Source organism: Scaptodrosophila lebanonensis, unplaced genomic scaffold (assembly GCF_003285725.1).
Source record: "Scaptodrosophila lebanonensis strain 11010-0011.00,11010-0021.00 unplaced genomic scaffold, SlebRS2 tig00000096-arrow-pilon, whole genome shotgun sequence".
Taxonomy (NCBI): domain Eukaryota; kingdom Metazoa; phylum Arthropoda; class Insecta; order Diptera; family Drosophilidae; genus Scaptodrosophila; species Scaptodrosophila lebanonensis.
Genome location: NW_022060567.1, coordinates 3,781,336 through 3,792,588, shown reverse-complemented (window position 1 = coordinate 3,792,588; position 11,253 = coordinate 3,781,336). Strand labels below are relative to the sequence as shown.

At 39.0% G+C, this 11,253-nt stretch overlaps 1 protein-coding gene across 1 annotated transcript; it reads right to left on the bottom strand.

The window, feature by feature from the left end:
- Nucleotides 1-414: 414 nt before the first annotated feature.
- Nucleotides 415-2,216, bottom strand: LOC115627597. The gene has a single exon (XM_030523321.1). It carries the CDS (start codon nucleotides 2,157-2,159, stop codon nucleotides 852-854), a length of 1,308 nt encoding a protein of 435 aa, XP_030379181.1. The 5' UTR covers nucleotides 2,160-2,216; the 3' UTR covers nucleotides 415-851.
- Between the last annotated feature and the right edge of the window lie 9,037 nt (nucleotides 2,217-11,253).

Below are 11,253 nucleotides of genomic sequence, written 5' to 3'. Positions count from 1 at the left end.
TTATTTTCAAACCCATCTTAACAAATTTGGATTTACAGTAAAATAAAATAAGAGTTGCGCAAGCTAATGGTTTATGCGCCTTAGAGACATTCAAAGGGATTTATGTATCCCTAATATTGATAAAATTATGAGAAACGCCTTCGATGCCACCATAGTGCACTAGCGAGGCAATTGCTTTCTAGGCCAAGAAAGATAAGTTGGAAAAAGTACCCACAGGATCTCCTCACTAGATTCTGTGTTTAAATTTCATCATTGTCTTCAACCATATTTCATATTCTATTGTAATTTGAAAATAATGTAAACACTTTGCATTTTGTATAGCTACATAGATTTAAATGCTATCCTATAGATGAGTCCTAAGGACAATTGTTGTATTCCTCTTTAATGTTCAAATGGATTAAGCAGGCAGATTAGTAGTAGTAGTAGTACACTCGTTTAATAAAATATAGAAAAACATTTCAATATATATGGTATGGCTTCATATAATGCACACATTGTATACTCGAATTTGGAACATAGCGGACATATGGATGATCAGGACTTAAATACACATATTTCTCCCCCTTATCTCTTCTCTACCCTGTCCTTAATTTATTTCCTTTGTTAACCTAGGCTTTAGCAAGCACTGTATCTTTCTCTCTATATTTTTTTAACTGTTGTTTCTCTTGTTCGTATTTGCTCCCCTTTTTTAACGCTTCTACCGTTTTCATTTTCCTTTGAAATCGTTTATTAATCAATTTAGAATTTGCAAATGTGGCCTGATAGCTTTCGTTGCTAAGCCCGATTGTTATTTTTCCTTCCGTCCTCCTGACACTTCTTCAGCTGCTGCTCCCCCGGCTCAAGCTCCATTGTTACATCTGATTGTCATCGTGCTTTACAGGCCTAGTTTCGCGCTGCTCCACCAATGCAACCTCCAACTGCATGGCCTGGCTAAAGTTCTTGGTTAGCTGTTTAAGATCGTTGTGGGTCATGCGCATAAAATGTGGGCCGGTGCCCAGCACATCGTTGATCTCCATCAGCTGCATAGTGGAGCAGGTTTGGACCTGCGCGCGTTTTAGGAGACCACCCTCCGCATCAAAGACGCCCAATTGCAGGACAAAGGGTCGCATGGCCTGTGGGCAGAGTAGCCAAAAGATATATAGATTGGCCACATCGGCTGCATCTTTGGATGCGGGTTGAATGGACCCCAATTGTTCACAACGGTGGCCCAGCGTATCCCAGGAGGTCTTGCACAGCATGAGCACAATTGCAGTGTGTCCCTGCCAGTAGTGATAGCTTGGGGGCAGGTCCACATTAACCACCAGTTGCTGATTGCTGCGATACAGGAGCACAGCAAGGCAGCTGTTCTGGGACTGGAGCAACTGCTCGGGGTCTAGTCTCAACTGTATGCTCTCGCCCGCGTTCATTTCCCGCGCCATTACCTCCTGGTGGACGAGCAAACAGTGCGATAGCAGAGTGGCTGCATTGAGAGCCATCTGGCAGCCACTGATGGGGCAACTAAAGGCTCGGTGTTGCACGCGCTGGTGACGCTCGAGCTCGGCTGTGGAGAGCAGCAACCGCTCATACCGCAGCTCTGGCGTACTTTCGCTGCTAAAAGGTGGCGCGGACACCGCAAGCTCGTCCTGGCCGGCATTGCTTCGTTCTATTTGGTCCGATCCGGGCAGTGGCACTTCTGCACCACCGCGCATAGCCACTGGTCTTGGACCAATCTCGTACTGCTGCACATCCAGATACAAACGCTGGCCCATATTGTCGCTGGGCGTTGTCGAAGACTGTTCCAGGGCTAGCCGCGAATAGTGCAAATCGCTATCGCTCGGCAGTAGCGACATGCTGTGGCATGTGGCACGACGTGGCAAACTGCCGATCGAGAGCACAACAGAGCACAGTTCTACCTCCTCGTCGGATATATCGCCCTCGTCCGTATCATCATTGTCATCGAAGAGGGGCAGCCGTTGCTGTGAGATGATCTCACGGGTCGAAGGCGAAGCCAGGCTGTATTCAGAGTGTGCGTAACCGAGAATGCCGCAATCGTTACCCGATGCCCTCTTCATGGTGCTGTTGCACTTAGGGTCGTCGGGCTCAAGGCTAGAAATCGCATCGCACGCTGCCTCCTGGGTCGAATCGTCCAGTTGCCGACAATCGCGGTTGAACTGTGCCATTGTCGAGACTTCGAGCCGAAAAATTGTGCTGCCAAAAATTTCGTTCCCCTTCCCTCAGAGTCGTTCAGTCTGACATAAATATCAGACCCGGAACGCTCTGTTGTTTTAAGTCTGACCTATGCCTCATTTATTTTAAACTCAATGGTAAAGTTCAAGCCGGAGAACTGTCTTTCCAGTTGACGAAATTAGAGAATATTCTAAAGGATTGGGGCGTTAATGTGGAAGCCAATATGGAGGTTTTGAAAAACTAACACTTTTCCTTTCTTTTCAACATGTATTGTCGAATTTCTTCCTGAGACTCACAAATGTAACTCCAATCTATATATATATATATATATATATATATATATATATATATATATATATATATATATATATATATATACTGACTGATTGGTGATCAACGCACAGCCCAAACGGTAAAGGCTAGGAAGCTGAAATTTGGACTCAAGTATCCTTTCATAGTCTAGGTGCCCACTAAGAAGGGATTTTGGAAAACTCGAGCTTTAAAGGGGGGAAAACAGGCTCCAACGTTTGTATGAAAAATCTACAGTTTTCACCTGATTAACTTCAAACTTAGTTTGTATACTCTCAGAACAATTCCAAGAAAAACTGTGTACTTGGTTTTTTGATATTTTTTTGGGGCCTAAAATATGGGAGTTTTCCTGTAAATTTGTAAATTTGTGTAAATTTCCTGAAATTTGGGCTCAAGTATCCTATCATGGTGTAGATGCGCACTAAGAAGGGATTTTGGAAAATTCCAGCTCCAAAGGGGGGAAAACTACTGGTAACTTAAGGTGAAAACATATGGGTAGGTTATGCACACACAAAATAAATACAATTGGAAACATTATATTGAGCCGGGTTAAGACGGGCAATACCCGCTAGTTAACATATATGGGAGCGTGGCTGCCGACTCGGACAGCGCTCTGTTAACTAACAGCGGTTGCTTACATCTGTTAGCGACATTTTTTTAACCAACAATAAGTTCTGGCTTCAATTAGTAAGTTTACTCAAAATTGTAATTGCTATTGAATCATTTTTAAACTAAGCCGTGTTTTCAATATGGTTGCAAAGAGACTAAGCGGCGGAATTCATCTACTTGTAATAAAAAAATATTGATTTCGCATAAAATCCCGTATTTCGCACACCTCTGTACATGTGAATGGAATCTGCAGCCAAAATGCGATCTAGCACTTATAAGCTGGCAGAAACTTTTTTTAAACTACCAACAAATTCCACTATACTCTCAGGGATAGAACCACATGTTTTTTAATGTAATTTTGATTTCAGAAAACTCCTAAGCTGTGGATCACAAAGAAAGAAAAGTTACCGTTCATTTAATTTCTAGTAATAACAGATATATGGGAGCTCTCTTATTACAGAACTCGAAGAATACCTATTACGACTGTTTTTCAAATTGTTAGCGCCCATTAATAGTGTGTGTTAAGAATGGGAGAATTCGTGTGTCGGCCTTTAAGTTTTATTTGTTTTGTCTTCTCAAAGACCTTAAAATTTTTAAATATTTCCGTATAATATAATAATAATAATATGAACAGGCCCCTCACCTTTCGTAAGCAGCTCTTCTGTGTCATATGTCCTTATAAGTGATAGAGTCAATAAAATGTGATAGCTGCTTTCTAGCTTAAACCTGTCGTTTAGACACAAAGTCCTGCATTGCTCCTTCTTGGCGATATGGCTTTTTGATATTCGAAATCGCTGTAAAATCCCACCTAGGGAAAATTCGAATCCTGTTAACTAGTGCCCCCTGGTAAATGAAAACGACAAACGCAAAAAATGGATGCCTGAGTAGAAATAAAAGGCTTTAATCATTAGAACCTAAAAAATAAGAAATCTTGTAATTTAAAAAAAATTTATTTAATGTGTATGGGATTCTTATTGAAAATATTTCGTTACGTCCTCAATGAGCAACACCACATACAAATAAAAGGAGGATGGGATTTATACTGAGCAGGAGACTAAAGAGGTCGCACGCTATCGACCTTTCCAATGGATTTATATAAATTATAAATAATATGAAATGGAAAGAAGAATAAATTTCTGCTTTATGTTTTAATATTATTTTTATTTATAAGTTTTTTTAAAGCTATTGTAAATATTACTTGTATAATTAAAGTAAATATTAAAAAAAACAAACATAAGTTCCATAAATGATCTACTTGCTCACGAGGTCATGCTTTATAGTGGCAGCACATGTACAACTTAGTATCTTAAGATGCCACATTGGCTGCACCACATGAAAAAAAAAAAACTCACCACAATTTAGTAAAAAACAAAATTGTGATAGTACATACAAAAAACATGTGTATATCTATAAATATTGTTGCATTTTGGAGATGATGGCTGATTCAAGAATTGGAGATGAAATCTAGTTTATTTTTTATAAATAAATGCATTAATACACTCTCTTGTTCTTTTGACATTAAGGCAAATAAAAAGTGTACACCTAAAATTTTGTGACGTGGCGGCTCGCTGTTAGCTACAGCTGAAGCTAACCGCTGTTAGCTAACAGAGCGCTGCCCGCTTTGGCAGCCCTATGGTCTCTCCCTCTGTTAACTAGTAATAAGCTAATTACAGTGAAGTGTGCAATAAGTTTAGAAGAAGAAGAAGTGGGATATAGCAGAGGAACTGCAAATCGTCGAAGAAGCACGATTGCTTTATTCTTGGCGGCCATCTTAGAAGTTCCAGCGAAAAGCGCCCTCCTGCATTTACAAAATGTATAATCCTGCAATATGCAGAGAATAATCCAAAGTTGATGTTAGGATGGTGCACGATCGAGGCTCATGTGTCAGTTGTTGTTGTTGTTGCTGTTTTGTGACATAGTGAGCACTGCAGGCGGAAGTTTTGAACATCAAAGGGAGCCAAGGGAGTACGAATGCGACAAGAACAGCAACAGCAACAGCAACAGCAGCAACAACAATGCGGTAATGCAGCAGACATGAAAGCGGGCCGCTGCTGCAGCCGCCAGCTGTTGGTGCTGTTGTTTTTGTTGCTTTTGTTGCCTTGCACGTGGCATGTACTCGCATGTGTATGTGTGCGTTGCAGCTGAAACAATGTGGCAGCTCCCGCAGAACATCGTGTTGCATTTGTAATTTCCGGTTTTGCACACCAGCGCACAGAAACACATACACATACACGCACACACACACACACACACACACACACACACACACATACACATTCAAAGATGTACTAAAACATCGAAATCACGTGTCTGTGGCATATTCTATGCTAAAAATGTGTCAACACACGACAAAGCAAAAACAAACAACTCAAGTTCTTATGTTGTTTCTGCCGCTGCTGCTGCTGCCGATGCAGAACATGGGCATTGCAACTAGAATTGCAACAGCCGGAGCAGGAGCCGGAGCAGGAGCCGGAGCAAAAACAGGAGCAGCGAAGCTACAAAGCAAAAGGTTCTTGTCGGAACGAGCAGGCTGACGAAGAATAAAAAGAAAATGAAAAATTTAGAAGATGCAAACATACGACGAATGTTTGTATGTGTATCCCCATAACAATGCAACGTGCCGCACTGCAACTCTGCGTGCCACACTCACACGCACACACACACTCCACGTACGAGTACATTTGTTTCTGCAACTACGGGCATTTTTCCTTTTTGTGCTACTTTTCATATCCTTTCTCCGTCTTGCTTCATTTATTAGTTTGCTGCTTTTCTAGTCGCATTCAAACAATGCTGACAAAGCTGCCTCCACAACAACAACAATAATAGCTCCAGTACTGACAACAACAATAGACAGCAGGCTACTATTGGCAACAGGCGACAAAATAAAATTTCAATATATATAAGTATATATGCTATATATTTATAGCCAATACTGGTCAGTGGCCAAAATGTGGAATCACTCGAGAATTTAATTTGGGAAAACAATTGTCATTCTCACTTTAAATACAAAAAATGCTACTCTAAATAAACTTTTTCTGAAAGAGTTTATAAAGGGAAACTTGTGAGGCTGAGGCTCTTAAAAAGATTGGCAACCTTTTCGGTGACAAAAATACATAAGTACATACATACTAGTATCAATATATGGCGTTTTAGGCTTGTTTGATCAATCTAATCGCAGTCTCCATCACATACATAGAACCCAAAAAAATATCATAATACAAATAACTATTTTCAAATTCACTTCAATGTTCTTATATTTCATATTTGAATCAAATATAAACAACGTAAATATAACAAACTATCTCAATGACTGATTTCTATTGAATGTTCAACCATTTGTTCAACCAAATTTTAAATATTTTTATTATACAACTATACTACATTTGTTATGTTCGAAATTAAATTTTAATATTTTTCTTCACTTTGACGTTAAGGTTTATCGTAGTCGATACTGAAATTATATAACATTTGAATATTTTCAATAGTTGATTTAAATAATTTCAAATGTAAAATAAAGATATTGCCTAGAAATTCAATTTACATTTCCTGCGGATGTATCGTATCCCCCTACATATATTTATAAGTCAATATATATAAATTAAGTGTGTTCAGTCAGTTATTCCTCACTTTTAATTCTAATTTTGATCTTCTATTTTAAATAGCGGAAAACGTATATTTTTAATAATAACGAAAGAATTTGAAAAATTACTTTCTAATAAAAATGTTTTCCTGAAATAAATATATATTTTATGCATGTGAAAAACTATTATTTTTAAAAACAATTAATACCATCTTCCTTAACACTTGTGATTAAATATCGTCACATTTGAAATTCAATATTTTAATATTAAACTAGAAATTAAAGTGTGCACATATTTTTTTTAACAAAGTGTTGTGAAAAATCGCTAGTAAAAATATTTAAATGTAAGCGTAAATATAAATTTGTGCATGTTTTTTTATGAATGTGTTTGTTTTTCATTGAGAAAATAAACGATTTTTGTTCAATATAAATTCGTTTTTCAACAATTTTTTTTCATAAACACTTGAATGTTTTAATTGATACGAAATGCGCTTCTTGAACAAGAAACTGAAAAATATTCAGTATCGATTGTAAAGTAACATTAATTTGATTAAAGAAGATTTAAAGAATTGATTTCTGCAATATAGCCGTAATACTTGTAGTAATTTTTGTTGTAAGCTGTAAACTGTTGAAACTATTACACATTCTAAGTTGAAAGCATTAGTAAGAACTATGCGATATTATTTCCTACTAGATATAGAGTGCCTAGCAAGTCGATTGCTTACCCAATAACTTCTAAATCGGTTTATAGCTGACTGGCATGCTTCGTCCCGTTTAAGCTTACCTGAAAGAAGAAGAAGAAAAAGGGAGATGGAGAGATAAATATTTATGCAATCTATGAGCTATGCACATACTATAGTATAACAACAAAGCTAAATACTCGTAGTGCCCATTGTCGCCCACACTCGCACTCGCACTCAGACTGGCATCGTTTGTGCTATAAAGTGGTGTTCACGCAGAAAGGCAAACACACTAGCACTTTGTTGTTGCTATTGGTCTTGCTTGATGGATTAATTGCATTGAACAGTTTTCAGTCAACTTGAGTTGAATATTGTCTATATCCACACATACTTGGATACCTGAATACGGATACGGATACACCCTTAAACTTCTTAAATGCCGAAAGCGTACTTGTTCTTGTTCATCTTCTTGTCTAGTTGTTGTTGTTGATGTTGCTGTTGAAATCATCGTTGTAGGCATACAGCAAACAATGTAACGGCAATAGCTACTTTGCATTCGCACACACCAACACACATACATCCATGCACACACACACACACACACACACATTCACTTGTCTTCCGAGTATGGCAGCTGCTGTCGTTTCCCCTATTGTTATTGCTGTGTTGTTTTCAACTGGACGGCCATGTAAAACAATTGCTTCGCGCAGTTAATTTGTACACACTGGCACACCCATACACACACATACACAGGCATACACACACATACATGTACAAGTAAATACGTACTATATTTCATCGTCCGCCATTGTGTGTGTGACACACAATTGAGAATGTTTATTTGCATTACGTGGCGTATACGCAATGTGCCAAAGTTGGGATGAAATTAATGTTAATTACAGCCGCTATTCAAAAGATTCTTGTATAGTATGTAGTCTGTGTGCGTGTGCGTGTACTTATGACAAGCACTGTGCCTGCCACGTGTGTGGTTTCACATTTAAATTGGCCAACAAAACTCCAGCAAAAATCTCATGTCATTGCTGCGTGGAAATTGATGAGTGAACGGAAGATACTAAACAGCTGAACAGCCATTTAGATTGCTCGCTGAAGCTGCTATATCCAAATTTTCCACACACATATATTCCGAATATAATGGGTGAATCGAAAAAAAAAAAAAACACAACTTTGTTATACCCTGTGACCGAACAGAGGGTACAGAGGGTATATTGGATTTGTGCCAAGTATATAACAGTGAGCACGAAGCATCTCAGATCATATAAAGTACACACATATGTGTGTTCTTAATCAGCGATCTAGACTGGTCTGTTTGTCTATATGAACGCCTCGATTTCGGAAACGACTGAACCCACATTGACCAAACTTGGTATGTGGACCTATCTAGTCCGTGGGCAATACGAGTTTATTTTATATATATTTTTTTTTTTTCTTAATCATTTTTGTCATCAACAAACCATGTAATTTTTTTTAATGAAAGCAATTTTAAAATAAGCAAAATAATATAAAATATAAAAAATTTAAAAAAATATACATACAATTTCAAAGCTACGTTAAATAGCTTTTGGGCACGTAATTTTGTTTTTAAACAAATCGGTTACTAACACCAAACTGAAATACTTGTTGATAGCTGGATTAAAAATTAAAAAGCGTAAAAAAGCAGAATAGTATTCAATCACAAGCTGATAATTCGATCTATGAGAAGAAATTGGTTCATGGGTAAATGAAAACCTAGTTGGGATTGTTTACGCATCCTAGCTGTCAGCAAAGAAACCAATAAGCACTTGGAAGACGATGCAACTGTTGGTGTTTTTTCATTCAACAAATGCAGCGGTATTTTCTTAACGAAAGTACCTGCGTACTACATACATTCCAAATATGCAATAAATGAATAACTAAATAGTATACGAACAAATATGTAAGAAATAAATCGATACGAAAGTGGAAACGCCTTTGCCAAGCACTTGTACTGCAATCAAAAGCCAGTTCGTTTCCATGGCTTCATATGAGTACATTTTTCACGTTTTTTTTTTCGTTTCGATCCGGCCAAGAAGCTTCGTGAAAATGCCCTTTGCGCGATTGCAAGCTTACAAGGATCTTAGGCAACTGCCACTCAACTGCTTTCATCCTGGCCTTTCTCGCTCTCCCCCACCACCACTGGTGTTGAGTGGGGCCAAGGAGAGCCCGGGAGTTGGGATTCATGGGTCTCCATGAATTGGCATAAAAAGCAATGCGCTTAGCAGGGCCCATGTTGTACGTCAGGACGTGTAGCCGTGTGCTTCGTGTACTTCGTGTGCTCGTGTACATTGTGCGGCTGAGTGCAGTACAACAAGAGCAATACTCGTACAGCAGCAACAGCAGCAACAACAACAAAACAGTCATGACAACAAACGCAAAAGCTGCCACGTCATGGTGCTGTCTTTACTCTCACACACAGACACACTCATACACATACACATACACATACATACTATCTGAGCATTAGACGCGCGCACACAATTTATAAAGCCACAACAAATGTCTGGGCTGTAAACTTTAAGTAAATCTTAGCAGCAACGTCTACGTCGACAGTGGCAGCCCAAGCACAAGGATGACGACGAAAACGAAGGTTCACGTTGACGGTGAAGGATTTCACGGTTGCTGCGCAAGTTCTGCAGTTTGGCGATAGCGACGACACGGAAGACTACGCCGCACAGTGGCCCCGAATGCCAACAACCTGAAGAAAATCATATTTACTTTGCTATACATTCCTTTCAATAACTGATCCCAATACCATTAAAAGGATAGCATATAAAGGATATCTTAGCCAGCGACAAGAATAACAAAATCTACCAAACGGCATCGTTAAATTAAGAGAAAGCGTGGTTTTAAGAGTTTGGAGTGAAATTACATGGCAGCTGTCTCCAAACAGCATACTTTAATGTTAAGAGGCAGCTCTCTTATATTTTGTTCTGTTAAGAGTGCGGGCAGCATTTTACATTTGAATACTATAATGCAGAAGTTTTATTTATTTCTTTTCACTTTTTTTTCAACCTACTGGTAATTGCTTTGCCGCACCGGAAGTTAGCGAAGACCACCTTGAAATATGGCCTAAGACATTTGTTAACGTGACATTAATTGACGCAAAAGGTGCATCATCGATTACGTCGACTTCATTTTTGCAAAAAAGTTGTGGAAGAGAGAGTTGTTTTAAGCGTTTAACGATCGAATGGATCGTTCTCTTAAGACTCATTTGTCGCAGCCCGCAGCCACACTATACATACGTGAGAGCATTTACCGTTACAATAGTAAGACAGGCAACTATGCCCCTATGACGATAGAGAGGCCACTGGCCCGCAACAATATTTGGAGGTTTTTATTTCTGTTCAAAGGTCGCCGGGGACAAATGTTATTTTTAAGAAAAACAAATAACACCTGACTAAAGAAACAACAAACATACAAGTACGTACATGAATAAACTGTAGAACAGACATAGGTATATAGTTAGATAAATTATTTGCAAGAAGAGTCTAAACTTTGTTGAACTTATTGCACTGTGCCGGCTTTTTTGTGCTTGGCTGTGGCTACGCCTTTCCGTTGTTGTTGTCACCGTGGGCTGCATGTTGCCGTCAGCATGTCAACGTGCTAACACGTGCCCAACACACTCAATAGCACACACACACACAGACACCTACACACACACGTGCTCACCCTCTTATACTTGTAAAAGGAGAGACAAGCATGAGCGTTGTCAGCGTCTTAGCGCATCCTGAAAGCATTTTTCTTCGTCTTGCTTGTAAACATTTCTTGCCATCAGCTGTTGCGTGAATGTGTGCGTGTGTATGTGCGTGTACGAGCATGTTTGTATTTATTGTGCGGTTGCATGTGCGCGCTTTTCCGCCAGTCTTTGCTTTC

Bases quoted from the DNA above. Each gene is read 5' to 3' on its own strand.
- LOC115627597 (XM_030523321.1), bottom strand. From the start codon at position 2,159: ATGGCACAGTTCAACCGCGATTGTCGGCAACTGGACGATTCGACCCAG.